The sequence below is a fragment of the Plecotus auritus genome (genome assembly GCF_963455305.1).
Source record: "Plecotus auritus genome assembly, chromosome: 2".
NCBI lineage: Eukaryota > Metazoa > Chordata > Mammalia > Chiroptera > Vespertilionidae > Plecotus > Plecotus auritus.
The window spans coordinates 30,697,482-30,718,927 of NC_137771.1; the positions used below are offsets into that span (position 1 = coordinate 30,697,482).

General features: G+C 40.8%; 1 protein-coding gene across 3 annotated transcripts in view; it reads left to right on the forward strand.

The window, feature by feature from the left end:
- The window catches only part of FOXJ3 (forkhead box J3), a 123,963-nt gene that overhangs the window by 93,063 nt on the left and 9,454 nt on the right, over positions 1 to 21,446 (forward strand). For all 3 annotated transcript variants that reach the window (XM_080652857.1, XM_080652859.1, XM_080652858.1), the window contains 5 exons: positions 5,100 to 5,228; positions 9,107 to 9,281; positions 12,565 to 13,032; positions 20,446 to 20,547; positions 20,927 to 21,118. In XM_080652857.1, coding sequence (XP_080508983.1) covers positions 5,100 to 5,228; positions 9,107 to 9,281; positions 12,565 to 13,032; positions 20,446 to 20,547; positions 20,927 to 21,118 — 1,066 coding nt within the window. The remainder of the gene's footprint in view (positions 1 to 5,099; positions 5,229 to 9,106; positions 9,282 to 12,564; positions 13,033 to 20,445; positions 20,548 to 20,926; positions 21,119 to 21,446) is intronic.

The window sequence follows — 21,446 nt, forward strand, 5'->3', positions numbered from 1 at the left end:
TGAGTCAACATTTTATTGTATCAATTTGTTTCAAAATCATTGACTAGCCCTCTAAATATATGAAAAAAAGGTTGTCAAATTCCCAGAGAGTCAACAGAATCAAAATAAGTAATTTAGACAAACTCATAAAGTTCATTGGAATGGTGATTAACCTGTTTTAAGATGTTTTAGTTTACTGACATACCCAGAAAATAGTATGTGGTAGTTTGCTGCATTTTTTTTTTTTTTTGAAACGAGTAAAAACTTTGTGCCAACTTATTAGCTATGTAGTGGGATACAGATGTCTCTTCTTTACAAGGTAATTATTAAATCTTATATCTCAAAACCCTAGAAAGGCTCTGAAGGTTCATGAGGTAACTCAGTCCTATGTGTGCATCTGTTTCCTCTCTTACTAGACCATAAGCACCTTGAAGCCATACAGTTCTCACACTCATGCTCATATTCTTTTAGTCTTGCTATCACCATCTCCTTCTCTCTGGTGCTTCACTTGTTCTTGCTTTATCTCCCATCTTTCACTCTTCCACTCGCTCATGACATGCATAAACACATGTCATGAGCGAGTGTACACATTTGCACTAATTTAGTATACATAGAAATTTTTATTTGTAGAAAGATAATGAATAAACAGAAGAAATTATATAATCAGAGTGACTAATCAGATTTTGAACTTAGAAAGGAAACTAGCAGCTGAGATGTAAAGTAATGATTTTTCCCCAAATATAAATCTATGGAATGATTTCATCAGAATCACTTAGGAGAGGTGTGTGTGTGTGAGAGGGGGCGCGGAATTCCCAGATTCCATTATAGGCCTATCAAAAAAGTTACTATCCTTGTGGATAGGGCCCAGGAAACTGTACTTTCAAAAATCATCCCTAATGATGCCCAGCTAGACTTGAGAATTTCTGGTAAAGCAGATGGGTTGGAATCAGAAATATCCAATACTGGTCTTTGCAGTAGTCCAAGTAGGAGATAGTGAGGCCTAAACATAGATAGTTGTGGCTACTAGGAAACAATTAGGAAATAGTAATGCTAGGTCTTCATGACTAAATAATATGGGAATCAAGGGAGCTGCAATTTTTGGACTTTTGCTTCCAGATACAATGGAGTAGCTAGAATCAGTTTAACCCTTCTGCCTGTCTACATAAAATACCACCCCCACCACCAATAAAAAAAGAGGGGGCAGGCATTGGAGAACAAAACAACCAAGACTTTATCATCCAGGATCCCACAAAAAAGGGAAACACATTGAGATTAGTCCTGTAAATTTTCCCTTAAGACATTTCCCAATTCTCAGTGTATGACATAGTAGCTAAATAGAAAGCAGCCTAGAGCAGTCATTGAGTTAGGGAGAGAAAAACGAGTTTGGGGCTACCAAACAGTTAGGGTTTGAGGACTAAGATCCTGAGAAATCTCAGAAGTAAGCTAAAGTTTTTGCAAGCAACATCCACTTAAGGCATTTGCTAACTCCTAACCTGCATATGCTTGGGCTCAGACACAGACAAATCAAATAGATTTTTTTCACTAGCCAGAATTCAGCAATCTTACAGAGAAGAGGTAGACAAAAATTATAGTCTGTGGACCTTTAAAATGGAGTGGGCCATGGTAAACATCCTGGCTTCCAAGTTGATACGTCAGAAGGGTTATGTTCTATGAGTAAGAGCAAATCAAAATAGACCAGGCTCAAATTTGTTATTAGGATGGTATGCTAATATTCTTCTACTTGCCAAAGGAAAAAAAAAAGAAAAGAAAATCTTTTTGTAAGAAGATGACATCACCCCGAGCTTTTGCAAGTTTTCTTAAGTAAGGTCTCACCTTCAAACAAGATTTCTAGACACTCCAGGATAAAGGACCAGATAATTCAATACCAGGAGAGGGGGGAACAATGTAAACATCCATAAATGATCTAGATAATGATTTTTAAATAACTGACTAATATGTCCAAGAATATAGATGAATAATAGAAAATTCATTAGAGAATTGTAATCAGTACGGAACCATTTAGAGCAGTGGTTCTCAACCTTTCTAATGCCGCGACCCTTTAATACAGTTCCTCATGTTGTGGTGACCCCCAACCATAAAATTATTTTCGTTGCTACTTCATAACTGTAATTTTGCTACTGTTAATGAATCGTAATGTAAATATCTGTGTTTTCTGATGGTCTTAGGCTCTACAGCAGCGGTTCTCAACCTGTGGGTCGTTACCCACGGGTTGAGAACCACTAGCAGGGTCACCGAAAATAATTTTATGGTTGGGGGTCACCACAACATGAGGAACTATATTAAAGGGTCGCGGCATTAGAAAGGTTGAGAACCACTGATTTAGAGGAAACTATAGAGCTAAAATGAAATAATAATTGAACCCGACTGGCATGGTTCAGTGGTTGAGCGTCGACCTAAGAACCAGGAGGTCATGGTTCGATTCCTAGTCAGGGCACATGCCCAGGTCCCCAGTAAGGAGCATGTGGGAGGCAGCCGATCAATGATTATCTTCCTTCATTGATGTTTCTATCTCTCTCTCCCTCTCCTTTCCTCTCTGAAATCAATAAAAATATGTTTTTAGAAAATCAGAGGAAAAAACCAGGCAACTTCAAAGGAGCACCAATCAAGGCGTTGCTTTTTAACTACTGGGTATTCTTCACTGCCACACACTTCGGGTTTTTATGCACTTTGAAAGGAACTGTGGGCCGCGAGGCGAAGCTGTGGTGGGCACAGGGGGGGTCTCGGCCCATCCTCCGCGCTCCCGTCTGGCCCCTCCCACCGCAGTTCTGCTACCGCCGCCGCTCACACGCGCTGAAGACGCTGGCCCTGCTCGCACCCACTGACGGTGTGGAGCGATTGGGGCTGGTGCCAGCAACAGGTGTGAGCAGGGCCGTTGCCGTCAGTGGGTGCGAGCAGTGCCTGCTGCCCCAATCACCCCTTAGGAGCAGAGGGAGCAGAGAAGCCCTCAGGAGCAATTGGGGCCAGCAGCTGCCACTCGCACCCACTGACGGTGCCCCGCGATTGGGACTAACGCTGGGCGCTGGCAACGGGTGCAAGCGGTGGCTGTGGGTGTGAGCAGGGCTGGCCCAATCACCCCTCAGGAACAAGGGGAGGTGGAGAAACCCTGAGGGGTGATCGGGGCCAGCGCTGGGAGCAGGTGCGAGCACCGGGCGGGACTATGGTGTGCGGGAGCAAAGAATTTTCAGTAACTACCAGAGGCTCGCTTGGATGACAGTGACCGGTGCCCTGCTTTGGTCTGGCGCCCCCGCTCACCTGTTCCACCATCACACCACAGCTGATGCCAGCCATGTTCCCTGGTGGTCAGCGCACATCATAGCAACCGGTTGTTCAGTTGTTCCTCCGTTAGGTCTATTTGCATATTAGCCTTTTATTATATAGGATACTGGAATAGAGTTATATAAATGTGATCTCTTCTCTCAAAATGTCTTACTGTACTGTATGCACCATGCGGATATGTTGGACAAAGGGATGATTCACCTCCCAGATGGGACAGAGCAGGACAGCTCGAGGTTTCATCATGCTACTCACAACAGTACGCAATTTAAAACTCATGAATTGTTTATTTCTGGAATTCTCCATTTAATATTTTTGGGCTGTGGTTGATTGTGGGTAACTGAAACTGGTTAAGGGGGTACTACTGTACTCTTCTTCCTTATTAGTTCCTAGATACATAATTGTTCCCTGCTGATATGAATTTGAATATGGGACAGTCTTGTTTTGCCTTAAGTGTAGAAGCATATATGCCTGGTTTTCAACATACTCAGCATCTTTTGGCAAATGTTTGTGAGCATTGAGCATGCCTGCTTTTTGCACAGACAGAAAAATAGTATAGCCCAATTGGGTATTAAATTCAGCAAATATTTATTTATTGTATACTGAGCAGAAAGCACTATACTGTTACTGGTGACTCGAGGAGCTAACAGTCTAGTAATAGATAAAAAATTGATAAAAATTAGTGAGACTGTAAAGCTCGTGTATTAATTTTTCCCACAGAAGTGAGACCATAGAAAGGAAAGTTAGTAGTGGCATCTGAATAGAACCTTGAGGGAAGAATAGTTAGGCTACTTTTAAAATCTTTTTTGTTTATTTCTAATTAAAAATTATGCTTATTATTAACAAACTTGAGCATTGTAAAAATACATACTGTCTGTGATAAAAGTCTTCAGGAATACCCAGCTCCTTCTAGTTAACCATTGTTAACATTGTAACATATAGCCCTTCATGTCTAATGCATATATACAGGGTGGAAAAAAGTAGGTTTACAGTTATGAGTATATGAAACAGTTTATTCTTATATTATTATTTATTATGTTATTTTCCATGTGAGCAACTATAAACCTACTTTTGCCCACCATATATTAGCATATTATTATTACTTTAAAAAACTAGATCATATGTCTATGATTTTGCAAATGTGTTAGTTGAGTGTCCAATTTCCAGTATTTATAAACATTGATATCTGATTTTTTTAAATTCCATTTTTTGTGTTCTTTGTTTGATGCCTAAGATTATGATAGTGAACAGGAGTTTTGCTAAAGCTTGAATAAAAATAAATTTATGCTTTGTAGAAATATTTAAAGTCTACTGTAATCCCCTTACCAAAAGCTGATGAACTAATTATACCTTGATAGTAAATTGAATTTATCTCTGGATAGGATATATCCAGGGGTCCTCAAATTTTTTAAACAGGGGGCCAGTTCACTGTCCCTCAGACCGTTGGAGGGCCGGACTGTAGTTTAAAAAAACAACTATGAACAAATTCCTATGCGCACTGCGGGCCCGGGACGAGTCGGCTGCTAAGCAGGACAGGCAGTGGCACCCGGCGGGCCGGATAAATGTCCTAGGCGGGCCGCATGTGGCCCGCGGGCCGTAGTTTGAGGATGCCTGAATTATATCCTATAGTTTGAGAGTAAATTATTTCATAGTGAATATGGAGTTAGCGGTGAAGGGCATGGAATTGGGGTAGGTAGGCACCAAAGAAAAGACCACTAACTTTTTATTCCGTATTCCAGCTAGTTGTACTTTTGTAGAGTTGCTTTAAAAAGTACTCTTTATAGTAGGAACTACTTATTCAAATGTTGCTTTTCTTTTCAATCTAGGTAACATTGTACAACACTGAGCAGGATGGTAGTGATAGTCCACGCAGTAGCCTTAACAACAGTCTCTCAGACCAGAGTTTGGCATCTGTTAATTTGAATAGTGTTGGAAGTGTGCATAGTTATACACCGGTAAGTTTTGATGAAGTTAACTTCTTTGTTGAGTACTCATTTAATGCTTAACACTAAACCAAACGTAATTGAAATGCTAATAAAAAATGAAGATGTATATTTTTTACTGATCAATTCGTTAGCTTAGATAACTTGAGCAGATTTCTACCTTGATAGTGTTTTAATTGGGTACTTGTATTTTACCAAGTTAGATACAAATATATGATTGTGTACTATGTTATATATTTCGGTTTACTCAATGTGTTCTGTGTCCAAGTGATGAGCAATTGGAATAGAAGAAAGATTATACCTCAGTCTAGCATAGCTATATTTTAGTCCTTGGTAAAAGAGCCTATAGGATGTATGTGTTATATAACCTTATTTTCCAGCTGTAGATTTGAGAAGAGGATTCTATAAATCTCAAAAGGTTAGAATGAACCTGGTACCAAATTGTTAACCAGTCTTGTATTTCAGTTTTTGTCTGGAAAACAAAGCTATGCAATTGAGGGACCTGTGTGAGTGTTCTTGCTCCTGTGCTGATTTGGTTACCTATTATATAAGTACATGGCCCTTGAGATATCTGATACTTCTTTTCTAATCATCTGGTAACTATCCTCACCAGTAGACAGAACAGAGTCTAAGAGCCATCCACCACACTTTCTTGGTATAAATTTGATGGTACCAGATCACTCACGAGGATGAGTAAATACGTAAAAGCTTATACAGGACAAAGATGTAAAATGAGGATGGGGGTGGGGACTGAAATAAGAAAATAACACAAGGAAAACAATGCAAGAGCAGAATTAAAATTCTATTGATTGTAGGTAAAAAGAAACGTGATTCTGTAAAACTGTGATCAATGCTCTGGGGAAAAGGGGAATTAAAATAGAATTCTCCCATCATGCAGAAGAAACAGATAAAGAAAGAATCTATAATAATAAAAGTGTAATATGCTAATAAGACCAGACGTCCTTCCGGATGACATTCTGGACGAAGCCACGGCAGTGGGGGCCGAGGCAGAGGTGGCTGACATGGTGGCGGGGGCTGAGCCCCTTGCATGAATTTCATGCATTGGGCCTCTAGTAGTTACGTAAAAGAAGAGAATAGATATGGAGAACTGAGAATTTATAAGTATCCCTGAAGAAGAAACTAAGAATAGTTGGTACAGAAGCAATCTTTAGAAGAAACAGAGATTAAAAGGGCTTCTGAGTTCTTGGAAAAGTTAATGGAGAAAAAAAGCCTATACCTAAACACATCAAGACAGATTTTAAAATTTCAGAAGTAATCATTCATATAAATACTCTGGGAGAACAGAAATAGATAGATTCAAAGAAACACAAATCATACTTCTTTTCCTAATACTAAATGCCAGAAGATAATGGAACACTTTACGCAGAATTTTAGTTAATAGGTTTGGGATTATAAATATTGATGACCAGCCAAATTCTCATTTATATGTGAAGCTAAAAGAAAGACATCATAGAGAGCTTACAAAACATTCTACCCTTGGTTTCATGTGCTCTTAACTGGGAAAAAAAAAAAAAATTTATAGCTGATCAAGAGGTGAATTAAAGCACTCAGTAATGAGAAAGTCATGATATTAAAGGACTATTTGGAGTATTGAAGCAAACTGTGCAAAGATTTAATGATTTTAAGTAGCTTTAAAAATAATTTAAATATAGAAAATCTTGAAACCAAAAGAAATTAAAGAGCACAGAGTCCCTATATTATATCAAAAAATATAATAAGGAAAAAACTTAAAAACATTTATAGAACTAAGAGAGAAGAACAAACATGTCTGTTATATCAGTACGCCTAAGAAGGTTTAACTCCTCTGTAAAAGAAAGACATTGTAGACAGCTTTTTTTCATTTAACAACAAGGTATCAAGCTGGTCATCAAGCACTCCTTAAACAACAGTACATTGTCAGCTGCTGGTTGAGCTTATCACATGTCCATGGATTGAGCTTATAAAGACACAGAAATCCCAGCTGCATTAAGACAGTTTCATTCCTCATACAGACAGTATAAGCCACATCGGTATGGTGTCACATCACATTGGACAACCCCTAATCAGAGGAGCCAGATGACAGACTACATATATGGTGGGTCACTATAAGTGGAAGAACAAATTCTATACTGCAGCTAAGCAATTGTATAACTTGTAGCTATACCCTACAGGAATAAAGTTGAAAGTCCCCTGTCTCACTGGAAACAGGGAGACAGATGAGAAACTCTCTGAGCAAGATGGTGAGGTCGACAAGAAACTGCCCCATAGCTGCCTCTGGCAAGATAGGATGGTTGATGAGAATTTGCTCCTCATAAGACCAGTCATCATCCCCTGTTTCAGGATAATCATAGCATTCACTAAATAAATGGTGGTTTACCACTCCTTGATATAGTCTTTAAGAGATACAGCTGACCTTTTTTCTTTTTCTTTTCTAGTTGTGCTACCTTCAAAGATAATTTTTATTTTGTACATGTTCCTGGTGCTTTTTCAACCTCTTGCATTGCTCAAGCTCTTGATCTATATACAGGTTGGGGCAAAAGTAGGTTTATAGTTGTGAATACACGAAACAGTTTGTTCTTGTATTATTATTATTAACTAGGGGCCCAGTGCACGAATTCGTGTACCTTGAAAGGAACTGTGGGCCGCAAGGCTGTGGTGGGCACAGGGGTGGGTCGCAGCCCATCCTCCATGCCCCCATCCGGCCCTTCCAGCCGCAGCCCACAGTCCCCTGTCTGCTGGCAGCCCTGCTCCCGCCGCTCATACGTGCTAATGGTGCTGGCCCTGCTCGCACCCGCTGATGGTGTGCAGTTATTGGGGCCGACGCCAGCAGCAGGTGCGAGCGGGGCCGGTGCCGTCAGTTGCCCCGATTGCCTCTTAGGAGCAGGGGGAGGTGGAGAAGCTCTGGGGGCAATCAGGGCCGGCACCAGGCGCCGGCAGCGGGTGCGAGCAGCGGCTCTGGCGTCGGCAGCGGGTGCAAGCACCGGGTGGGACTGTGGCATATTGGAACAAAAAATTTTCGGTAACCACCAGAGGCTTGCCCCGATGACAGCAACCAGCCTTGGTCTTGCGCCTCCGCTCACCTGCTCCACCATCCCGCCGTGGCGGACACCCACCATGTTCCGTGCGCACACCCTGGTGGTCAGCGCACATCAAAGCAACCAGTTGTTTGGTTATTCCCCGGTTTGGTCTATTTGCATATTAGGGTTTTATATAGAGAGAACAGATTATTGTATTATTTTCCATACGAACAACTGTAAATCAAACTTTGCCACAACCTGTATTTTGTTTTTCTCAGAATCTCCTTTGTCTTTTATCCTTCTTTTCTCATTTCCCCTCAGTTTCATTTCATTTAATAAAAAAACTTTCCCCTAGAAATGATTAGTTAGATGTATTAAAGTTCCTTGCTGTTTTGGGCAGTGCCACAAAAACTGATCATAGTACTCACAGTATTTGAATTTAAATGTTTAAAGATTAATTGAATAAATGAATAAGAAATGTTAGTAGTTTCATAATATAGTGGTATTTGAGATGAAATTGTTTCTATAGAAATCAAATGAAGATGCTGCAGAAACTGTCCAGGCTTATTAGTTCATCACATACTTGTATTATCTTGAGAAAGTCATTTATCTTCTTTGAACTCTTTCTCCTCTTCTGTGAAATATGGAGGTTGGATTAAATTCCTATTGTTCTTCAAGATCCAGGTTAACAATTTTGTGGTCTGTACCTTATGTACACCCCCAACTTAAACAGAGGATGTAAAGTCACAGACAGGGAAGTAAATATTTCCTTTGGATTCTAAAAACTTTTAATATTTTCAGTGATATATTTTACATAACAAATCAATTCTGATATAGAGCTACTAAATTAGTAGTATTCTCTTTTAATGTTAGGTGACAAATCATCCAGAACCAGTCTCTCAGTCATTAACTCCCCAGCAGCAGCCACAGTACAACCTTCCAGAACGAGACAAACAACTACTTTTCTCAGAATATAATTTTGAAGATCTCAGTGCCTCATTTCGGAGCCTTTATAAGTCAGTTTTTGAGCAGTCACTTAGTCAACAAGGTGAGTTTCTTTTTAATACTTTTTGTAAAGTAAATTTTTATTGTAAAATGTTCTCTTAAGAATTGTTTTCACATAACAGCTGTTATATTTCCTTGATCTTAGAACATTATCATCATGATCAGGATTGAATGCTCTTTGTGCCTTTACTGTGCTCTGTGTATATTTATTTTATAGCACAAGAATGGCAGATAAATTTCATCTTGCCTGCCTACTTCACTTGATCTAGTGGTGTCCTAGAGTTTTGTTAAATGTTTGAAGAATCTGGTACTGCATCTGTGCCATCTGGGAAAGACTACCATGGCTAATTAGTGATGTCTGCCATATGAATCACTTTAGTGGTAAATGTTGTACTGCAGAATAGATGTGCCTTGCCTTTCTGTTCTGACTGGTATTAGCAAAGAGATAAGTATTAGCACCAAATTTGTACTTTCACGATTTGCCCTTACAAGTGAACACATTGCTTAGTGTTATGCTCTGGGTCCTTGTTTTATACAACATATTTAAGTCAGATTTTAACGCCAAAAGTGATTTTGGTTGAGATGCAGTATTATATCAACTAAATGCTAGTTAAGCTGCTATTATGTGTTATTGTGCCTTTAGTTGCTGGGTTCATTTTAGCCAATCATGTGATAGGATCACACTGTTGAAATATTTCCTAGTTTGTTTGACAGATTAACTATTTATAACTCAACGCAGAGAGTTTACCTATTTACAGCAGTGAACAAAATCTTTTAGACAAAAATCCCGATCTTTACAGAGTTTACATTTTAATACATATGATTGTCAGATATTATGGTGAAAGTTAATGTTATATACAAGTATTACATATATCAATGAATATCAATAGCTTGTATAGGAAATTTGTTTTTCTGGCCAAAAGAAGAATCATGTATTTTTTTAAATTTTGTCTTTAATTTTCTATCTATAAAAGTATAAAAAGAACTAATATAAGACTTTGCTAAGCAGACCCAACCTTGGTGGTCATAATAGAAAATTACTGACTTTGAAATAACAATGGTGAAGATTTCTGAAGCCCATAAAGCTATTTCAATCAAACAAAAGAGCATTGATAGGAATTCTGGGTTCTAGTCCTGGTTCTACCATAAAAGTCAACTGAGTTAATGCCACTTCTCTAGAATTCAGCATTCCTGTTTGTAAAATAAGACTAGATTACATGATTGGTTTTTAAATTGTTCTCTTTGGAATCCTTGGCTTTTGTGAAGGTCTTGGGGAGTTAAAAGTATGCAGATGAAGAGGGAGACCTAGCAGTCTTCCTTCCCTGACTTAAAAAAAAGAAAACTTTACATTTATCAGTTTTACATTTTGGGCTTTTGAAAGATACTTTGTTTCATTTGATTTAAAAATAATTTGGGATTGAAAATGTTGGTATGGATCATATCTAGATTCTCACTTAAAATGCTAGGACTTTATTGGACATAGATAATGAAATCACTGCTTTCTTTCATTTTACTGTAATAACTATAGATTCCATATAAATGACAGTTTTCCAGGCCAAGGCAAGAACTTTAATTAACTTTTGTACCTATAAAACCTTAATGTATTAAGTTTTAATGTTATCTTACAATGTACTCTTAATACAATTTTACTGTTAATATTATTGACTATTAAGTATGAGAATACTTTTATTTTTATTTTTTTAAATTATTTTATTGATTTTTTACAGAGAGGAAGGGAGAGAGATAGAGAATTAGAAACATCGATGAGAGAGAAACATCTATCAGCTGCCTCCTGCACACCTCCCACTAGGGATGTGCCCGCAACCAAGGTACATGCCCTTGACTGGAATCGAACCTGGGACCCTTCAGTTCGCAGGCTGACACTCGATCCACTGAGCCAAACCAGTTAGGGCGAGAATACTTTTATTTTGCTTAAGAAGTTTGATTCTTTTATTGACTGACACCATGTTGCGGTATTCTATTTTTCATTTAATAACTTTTTTTGTGTGTTTGGTTCAGCAAGACATGGTATTAGCCGAAACCGGTTTGGCTCAGTGGATAGAGCGTCGGCCTGCGGACTGGAGGGTCCCGGGTTCGATTCCGGTCAAGGGCATGTGCCTGGGTTGCGGGCAAATCCCCAGTGGGGGTTGTGCAGGAGGCGGCTGGTCGATGTTTCTCTCTCATCGATGTTTCTGGCTCCCTGTCCCTCTCCCTTCCTCTCTGTGAAATATCAATAAAATATATTAAAAAAAAAAAAAAAAAGACATGGTATTAGCCATACTTGCAATAGATTTATTAAAATGAGTATCCACTTGCAAACCAAACATACATTTTTTTTAACATTAGGCACTTTTGGCAGCAGCATCATCATCAGCCTGCACTTGCATTATGGCATTTTATCCTCACAACTCTATGAAGTAGATACTATTACCATGCCATTTATAGTTGAGGTAATTGTGAGTTGGAATGGTTAATAACTTTCCAGAGTTTCCAAGTGCAGTGCAGAGACTTTACTTTCTGGTGCTATAAAATATGTAGTCTTAACCCCTAAACTGTGTTTCAAGAATGTTCCATAAGAGTAATGAAAAAGAATAATGGAGATGGCTGTTTTGTTTTGCTTAGTCTTTATTTGTCTTTTAAGACTCAGTTCAGATACTGCCTTTTCAGGGAAGACTTCTCTGTATCTCCAGCTCCTTCCTACCTGAATAGGCAAGAAACAAAGTTCCTGTATCCCCACTGATATTGTTGGACATAATCTCTTATTTTAAAAAGTATGTTTTGATTGATTTTAGAGAGAGGAAGGGAGAGGGAGAGAGAGAGAAACATCAGTGATGAGAGAAAATCATCCATCACCTGCCTCTTGCATGCCCCTACCGGGCCTAAACCTGGCATGTTCCCTGACCTGGAATCGAACTGTGACCTCCTGGTTCATGGGTCAACACTCAGTCACTGAGCCACACAGACTGGGCATGGACATGATCGCTTTAAGTGTCTCTCTTCTACTAGAGCAGTGGTCGGCAAACTCATTAGTCAACGAGGGGCAAACTGCCGACCACTGTACTAGAGCATAAGCTACTCAAGGGCAAGGAATGATGTTTCTTACTATTCTCAGTTATAGAGCCCAGTGGGTGGTGGATGTTCTATCAACACATCTTTTCCTCCCGCCGAGGGGCTTTTATTGGCTTCCAAAGCCATCAGCACTTGTTAAACTGAAACAAAGTTGCCTTTGGATAACTTATACCTCTGCTCTCTAATGTTGCAAACCTTTGTTATAAAATATAACTGCAATCTGACCATAAGTGAGCTTGCTTTTTCTGACTTTTTAGGTTTGATGAACATCCCTTCTGAATCTTCCCAGCAGTCCCATACTTCGTGTTCCTATCAGCACTCTCCTAGCAGTACAGTGAGCTCTCACCCACACGGCAACCAAAGCAACCTGTCCAACAGTCATGGCAGTGGCCTCAGTACCACAGGCAGTAATTCGGTTGCACAAGTCTCACTGTCTCACCCCCAGATACACACACAACCGTCTCCACATCCACCCCATCGACCACATGGTTTACCACAGCATCCGCAGCAGCGTCCCCAGCATCCAGCATCACACCCACAACAACACAGCCAGCTCCAGTCCCCTCATCCCCAGCACCCCTCTCCACAACAACACAGCCAGCTCCAGTCTCCTCATCCCCAGCACCCTTCTCCACATCAACATATGCAGCATCACTCAAACCATCAGCATCAGACGTTAACACATCAGGCACCCCCACCCCCACAACAGGTATCCTGTAATTCTGGTAAGTTTTTGTCTCCTGACTCTGTTTGGCTAATTATGAATTAGGATCTGTCCTTTGTTGTCTGGGACTTACCCATATTTACTACCAACTCTCTCTTCATCTGTCTCCTTTTGTGTTTTCTTGCTCTAATCCTGTATTTGTAACTCATTTAGTCCATAGATTGAACTGGAGATTTTCTTGATTAAAATATATTGTGGCAATATAGGCAAACTCAGCAACCCTTGCAGGTTTCAAGGTTTTATCTCTTGTTCTTTTGGAAAATAAGTGTTTTTGTGAGTATAATTGACCCTTGAACAGTGCAAGGGTTAGGAGCTCTAACCAGTTGAAAATCTGTGTATGACTTTTGACTTCCCAATCATCCCTCAGTCTCCATAGGGGATTGGTTCCAGGACCCCCTTTGGATACCAGAATCCATGGATGCTTAAGTCCCTTGCATAAAATGGTGTAGAACAGTGTATACAGTTGGCTCTCCATGACTGCAGATTCCCAACTAGGGATTGAAAATACTATCAACTGTATGTTTATTGAAAACTAGAAGCCCGGTGCATGAAACTTATGCACGGGGCGGGGCGGGGGGAAGTCCCTCAGCCCAGCCTGTACCCTCTCCAATCTGGGACCCGTCGAGGGATGTCCGACTGCCCATTTAGGCCCGATCCCAAACGGGCAGTCGGACATCCCTCTCACAATCCAGGACTCCTGGCTTCTAACGGCTTGCCTGCCTGCCTTCCTGATTGCCCTTAACCGCTTCTGCCTGCCAGCCTGGTCACCCCCTAACCACTCCCCTGCCAGCCTGATTGATGCCTAACTGCTCCCCTGCCAGCCTGTTTTCCCCTAACTGCCCTCCCCTGCAGGCCTGTTAACCCCTAACTGCCCTCCCCTGCAGGCCTGGTCCCCCCCACCTGCCCTTCCCTGCAGGCCTGGTCGCCCCCGACTGCCCTCCCCTGCAGGCCTGGTCCCCCCCAACTGCTCTCCCCTGCAGGCTTGGGTCCCCCCCAACTGCCCTTCCCTGCAGGCCCGGTCACCCCCAACTTCCCTCTGCCGGCCTGGTCACCCCTAACTGCCCTCCCCTGCAGGCTTGATCACCCTCAACTGCCCTCCCTTGCAGGCCTGGTCCCTCCCAACTGCCCTCCCCTGCTGGTCATCTTGTGGTAGCCATCTTGTGTCCACATGGGAGCAGGATCTTTGACCACATGGGGGCATCCATCTTGTGTGTTGGAGTGATGGTCAATCTGCATATTACTCTTTTATTAGATAGGATAGAGGCCTGGTGCATGGGTGGGGGCCAGCTGGTTTGCCCTGAAGGGTATCCCGGATCAGAGTGGGGGTTCCCTTGGGGCGTGGGGCGGCCTGGGCGAGGGGCCTGTGGTGGTTTGCAGGCTGGCCACACCCCCTGGTGACCCAAGCGGAGGCCCTGGTATCTGGGGTTTATTTATCTTCTACAATTGAAACTTTGTAGCCTGGAGCGGAGCCAAGCCTTCTGCTCGCTCCGTGGCGGCAGCCATTTCTGTTGGAATTATGTATCTTCTATAATTGAAACTTTGTAGCCTTAAGCGGAGGCCAAGGCATGCCAGGGCTTCAGAAGCTTGGCTTTTTCCATTGCTGGGGGCAACCCTAGCCTCCTGCTCTCTCCAGCTCCGTGACTGCCGCCATTTTTGTTGGGATTTATTTATCTTTTATAATTGAAACTTTGTAGCCTGGAGTGGAGGCCTGGGCCGGCCAGGGTGTGCGGAAAGCTTGGCTTCCTCCATCACTGGGGGCAACCCTAGCTTCCTGCTCTCTCCAGCTCCATGGCTGCCGCCATTTTTGTTGGGATTTATTTATCTTCTATAATGGAAACTTTGTAGCCTGGAGTGGAGGCTTGGGCTGGCCAGGGTGTGTGGAAAGCTTGGCTTCCTCCATCGCCGGGGAAACCCAAGCCTCCCTCCTGCTCTCTCCGTGGCCACAGCCATCTTGGTTGGGTTAATTTGCATACTTGCTCCTGATTGGCTTGTGGGCGTGGCTTGTGTGTAATGGAGTAATGGTTAATTTGCATATCACTCTTTTATTAGATAGGATAATCAGCATGTGAGCTGACCCATACAGTTTAAACCTGTGTTGTTCAAGGGTCAGCTGTATTTGGAAGAAGAAAGGAATGCACAGTCTGTCTAAAATCTCTTAGGATTCAGTGATATAGAAGAGAGAACATACATAGATTTGAATCCTCATTATGACTCTTATGACTTCAGGTGCATTTCTTAACTTCTTTTAAGTCTTGTTTTCTCATCTATAAAAATAAAGTACACTGCCATACAGTGTTGTTATAAGTGTCATATTGAGAATACAAATATGAAATGCCTAGTCCAGTACCTTGTATTTAAGTATTCAGTGAATATCTCCACTTTTTCTTTCTTTGTTTAATTCCTCCCAGGTAGCTCATTTTGGAATGGTATATTGGCAAAGGAAGAAAGCATTTTTCATATCCTGATGTTTTGAAAATCTGTTACTCTTCAGATAGGTCTTGATGGTTTCTGGTGAGATGCTTAACTGACATGACATTGCTTATAAACCAAGCAGTCTTTGCACTGCAGAACTCCCAAGGGGTGCCACAGATATAGACTGCAAGGTGAATGGGGCCCTGGGAGTTGTGCAAAGTACAGGTCTTTCTCTTGTCTTGCCTGGTTGTCCAATTACCAGTCATATTACTGGTGAGATTTTTATCCTGGAGGAACACTTGCTAAGTGCTAGACAGTGTGGTTCTTATTCACCAATTAAAAATTGACCATTGTTTCAGGCAGTTAAACTTTTGTCAGGGAAATGAGCTAGGTAGTGCATACTGTCTCTTATATTCTGATTTTGCTTTATATCTTTTTTTTTAAATTTCTTTATTGATTAAGGTATTACATATGTATCCTTATTCCTCCATTACCCCCCACCTCCCATTCATGACCCCACCCTCCTGTTGTCTGTGTCTATTTTTTTTTTTTTTTTTTTTTTTTAGAGTCAATGTTTGTTTATTTTTGTTAGTCCTTACCCAAGGACATTTTCCTATTAATTTTTATTTTTTTTTTTATTATTTTTTTTTTAATAAATCTTTATTCAGATTATTACAATTATTTCTCCTTTTTTCCCCCATAGTTCCCCTCCAGCCATTTCCCACCCCACCTTCTGCCCTTACCTACCCCCCACTGTCCTCATCCATAGGTGTATGATTTTTGTCCAGTCTCTTTATGAACCCCCCCATACCCCTTTCCCCCTGAGAATTATCAGTCCACTCCCTTTCTATGCCCCTGATTCTATTGTATTCACCAGATTATTCTGTTCCTCAGGTTTTTAATTCACTTGATTTTTAGGTTCACTTGTTGATAGATATGTATTTGTTGTTCATAATTTTTATCTTTCCTTTTTTCTTCTTCCTCTTCTTTAAGAATACCTTTCAGCATTTCATATAATACTGGTTTGGTGGTGATGAACTCCTTTAGCTTTTTCTTGTCTGTGAAACTCTTTATCTGCCCTTCAATTCTGAATGATAGCTTTGCTGGGTAGAGTAATCTTGGTTGTAGGTTCTTGCTATTCATCACATTGAAAATTTCTTGCCACTCCCGTCTGGCCTGCATAGTTTCCGTTGAAAAGTCAGCTGACAGTCGTATGGGTGCTCCCCTGTAGGTAACTAACTGTTTTTCTCTTGCTGCTTTTAATATTCTCTCTTTGTCTTTTGCTCTTGGCATTTTAATTATGATGTGTCTTGGTGTAGTCCTCTTTGGATTCCTTTTGTTTGGGGTTCTGTGGGCTTCCTGGACTTGTAAGTCTATTTCTTTCACCAGGTGGGGGAAGTTTTCGGTCATTATTTCTTCAAATAGGTTTTCAGTATTTTGCTCTCTCTCTTCTTCTGGCACCCCCATAATTCTGATGTTGGTACGCTTGAAGTTGTCCCAGAGTCTTCTTACATTATCTTCAACTTTTTGGATTTTTTTTTTTGCTTTTTGCTTTTTCGGTTGAGTGTTTTTTGCTTCTTTGTATTTCAATTCTTTGACTTGATTTTTGTGTTCCTCTTGTCTGTTTTTGGGTCTCTGTATAATATTTTTTATTTCAGTCAGTGTATGTTTAATTTCTAGTTGGTCCTTTTTCATCTCTTCGAGGGTCTCGTTATATTTATCGGCCTTTTCTAGGATATTCTTAAAAAGTCTTATAACCGTGGTTTTGAATTCTATATCCAGTCGTTTGTTTTCCTCCATTTCTTTCGTTTGTGATCTGATTCTTAGACGCCGCATTTTCACTGCTTCCCTGAGTTGGTAGATTTGTGTGCTAGGTTTCCAATTTGGCCCAGTGGGTCTGCCTCCCCAGTTAACCTGGGGTGGACACTCTTGGTGCACCCCTTTGTGGACTGTGTGTACAGCCTTGTTGTAATTAAGTCTTTATTGTTGTTGGTATCACTGGGAAGAATTGACCTCCAGGCCAGTTGGCTGTAAGGATCAGCTGTGTCTATGCTGGGAGAAGTCCGGTGCTGGAGACAGCCTTATAGGATTAGACTTGCCAAATTGCAATAGCCTCTGTGCTCTGCTTGGATGGGGTGGAGTCTCAGTCTTGGCTTCCCATCAGCCTTGCCCTTGCTAGCACGTGTGTGCCTTCAGTCCTCTGCCTTCCCGGCTCCCGATTCTCTGCCCGAGAGTCCAGACTCCCCCCACAAGAGCGTGGGTCTCCGGGGGCTCGCCTGGAACTGGGGTTCACTGCAGTCAGAACTGGGGCTCACTTCAGTCAGAACTGGGGTTTTGTGCCGTCAGGAGCCTCTCACTCCCTTCCGCTAGGGAAAGCCTGTGGCAGCCTCCCGCAGCCTTTGTGCGCACTGGCGCGAGCGGACTTTCAGTCTTCCGCCTTCCCCGGCTCCCGAGTCTCCGCCCGAGAGTCCAGACTCCCCCCACAAGAGCGTGGGTCCCCAGGGGCTCGCCCGGAATAGGTGTTCAGTGCAGTCAGAACTGGGGTTCAATGCGGTCGGGGGCTCCCTTCCCCCTTCCGCCAGAGAAAGCCAGCCAGGCACTCCGCCGCCCTTCCTCTCTGCGCGCACAAAGACCCTTTGCCGTACCTCCAATTCTCTGTGAGCTTTTCTCCTTCCTTCTAGTTGTAGAATTTTCACTCAGTCAGCTTTCCTGCGGTTCTGGATGGTGTCCGTTCTGTCTTTTAGTTGTAGTTTTGAAATTGTTGTGCGAGGCAGCAGTTTAGGTGTTTACCTATGCCGCCATCTTGGTTTCTCTCCTTGTCTGTGTCTATTGATTAGGCTTATATGCATGCATATAAGTCCTTTGGTTGATCTCTCCCCTTACCCCCATCCTTCCCTACCTTCCCTAGGGTTTGACGTTCTGTTTGATGTTTCTCTGTCTCTGGATCTATTTTTGTTCATCAGTTTATGTTGTTCATTATATTCCACAAATGAGTGAGATCATGTGATATTTATCTTTCTCTGTCTGGCTTATTTCACTTAGCATAATGCTCTCCATCTCCATCCATGTCTGCTTTATATCTTAAATTTTTCTAAAACTGTCTTGTTATTTACAATGTGGAAAAAATAATATGTTTTTTGGGGGGTGTTAAATGATATAAGGTAAAAAGTGCATACCAGAGTATTTGGAATTTAGTGAGTTTCCTTTAACGATTTATTTTGTTGTCTATTACTAATTCTAAGTAGAATAAAATCTAGAATAAAATTGAAAATTGGGTATAGTTCCTGCTTTATGGTCTATCTTCTAAAACATCTTGAAGTTATTTTTAGATTTCTGCCTAGAGGAAAAGGTATATAAGATAGCCCCCTTTTGACATCTTGCCTACCTTTTAATGTCTATACATTCTTCACAAATGTAAGCTTGTTTTTAATATGATTTTGAGGATTTACTAATGATTGTAGAAACTGGGCATCAGTAGAAGGCTATGATGCTCTGGTCATACTTTTTCCCCCCCTCTCATTTAAATGTTTATTCCAGATGCCATTTTGTCACATGGCTCTATTTTTCTGCCGCGCCCCCCCCCCCCCATACTTTACTTTTTAAGTCTAATGATTGCCAGGGGAGAAAAAAGTACAATTATAGCTGAAAGCAACCTATGATGTGCCCTAAATGGCCACATTTAGTGGTAGCTGGCCAGAGGATGAAAATACACTTCTACCTTGTGAGTTAGGAAAGATTGTGGCTGTGATAATAGTCTTTTTGAATTATAAATTTCTCATTTATAAGATGGGAATAATAAGTTGTCTTTTACAGGGAAGGAATGGAGGGAACTTAGTTGTTTGGCAAGTTAGATACATTATCTCATATTATTCTCTTAAATCAAGGGTAGATTATCACAATCGATAGGAAAAGTGTAAGTCAAAGAAATTAAGCAATTTGCTCAAGATCATATTGCTAATAAGTAGTCTAACTGGAATTTATATCCTGGCCCATCAGAGTTCAGAGCCTGTAACACCAGTTATTCTAAAGGATTAAAATAAACATTTACTGAGTGGGTAGGGGTTTGCTCAGCCACTCTCTCTGTAGAGATTGCTTTATTTTGTGTTGCCAATCAGCATTTATTATAGGATTTGAAAGTCGGATAGACTTGAATGTTTGTGGCTCACTTGAGGCATTAATTTAATTCCTCCCCCCCACCCCCCAACCAAATTTCTTTCTAACTTATGAGTTGCCTGAGGGTAGGGTCATGTTGTCTCTGGCTCATTGTTTATTTTATTTTGAAATCCATAATTGGCAGAATTTTGTAAATCAAGTAGCCAGTAGTTGATACAGTTATCTCTGATGTAGCAAAAAATTCTTTTTATTAATTCTTTCTTCTATCCAGGGGTGATCCTGAAAACAGAGTAATTTGGGCAGCAGTCACAGAATTTGCTACCTTGACAGGAGAACTGTGTTGAGGCATTTCTCACTTGCTGGACAATCTGATTTACCCCCCTTAGTCAGTGCTTTTAAGTCGAACTGCACATTGCTTCTAAATGTGTACCTGCCTTTAAGTTATAAAGAACGTACTTCTGAAGGTCACAACAAGACAGGAAAATGAACTTTATGTTGGGGGAAATACTGATTTGTATGACTTGGCTTGCCTGATTATCATTTGTACTTTACAAATGTAAAGAGCAGTTACCAAGTTTGACAATTTTCAAGTGCCATCATGGGTTGCTTTCTAGAGCTTATAAGCCCTGGGTTGAAGTCTTCGATTTCTTATAGTGACCTTGACCACTCTGGGTTCAGTTTTTTGTTTCCATTTGTAATATGGAGAGAAATAACAGCCTTCCTACCTGTCTCACAGAGCAGTTGCCCCAATACATGATGTAATTCGTTTGTAAAACTGGATAGGGATCTGCCAATGTCAGGAATAAGGTCAATTCAATGTCTCCCCTTACCATATACTTGAAACTTTCACTATCCAAGATTCATAGTATTGTCAATATTATTTTTATAGGTGTTTCAAATGATTGGTATGCAACACTTGATATGCTAAAAGAAAGCTGTCGAATTGCTAGCAGTGTTAATTGGTCAGATGTAGACCTTTCACAGTTCCAAGGTGAGTATTCTTTTTGACATATTACCAAATAAACATCCTGTTTTTTGTAGTAGATTATAAGTTTCTTTATAATATAAATATCTCCTTACATAGTGTTTTATTTATTTGCTGTTAGTAGTATGCTTATAAACAAGACTTTGTAAAATTTATAATTAAGTCTTTTGGCCAGTTGAAGCAGAGGGTCACAGACAAGAGTTCTGAAAACAATTTGGCCACATTTAAAAGAATCAGACTTTGAATAATTTTATAATGTCATTCTTCATTGCATGGGAAAATCACCACCAGTGGAAATTTTGAGGGCTGAAAAAAATTGTCTTGCTATTTTCCTTGCAATATTTACAGAACTGTACTAACTGTATTTCCAATGTTTTTCTCATAGGTTTGATGGAGAGTATGAGACAGGCAGATCTCAAGAACTGGTCTTTAGATCAGGTTCAATTTGCTGATCTCTGTTCTTCTCTTAATCAATTCTTTACACAAACTGGCCTTATCCACTCACAGAGTAATGTTCAGCAAAATGTCTGTCATGGTGCCATGCATCCAACAAAACCCTCCCAACACATTGGAACAGGTACAGGTTTAGTTATCTTCTTGTTTTTCTCTATTTTTTAAACTTATCTCCTTTTTTTAAAAAAAAATTAAATTCTTTATTGTTTAAAGTATTACATATGTCTCCTTTTCCCCCCATTGACCTCTCCCCAGCTGCTCCCACTCCCCAGCACATGCCCTTACCCCCCTACTGTCTATGTCCATTGGTTATGCTTATATGCATACATACAAGTCCTTTGGTTGATCTCTTACCCTTCCCCCCCCTCCCACTCTCTCCTGCCTTCCCTCTGAGGTTTGACAGTCTTGCTTCTATTTCTCTGGATCTATGTTTGTTCATTATATTCCACAAA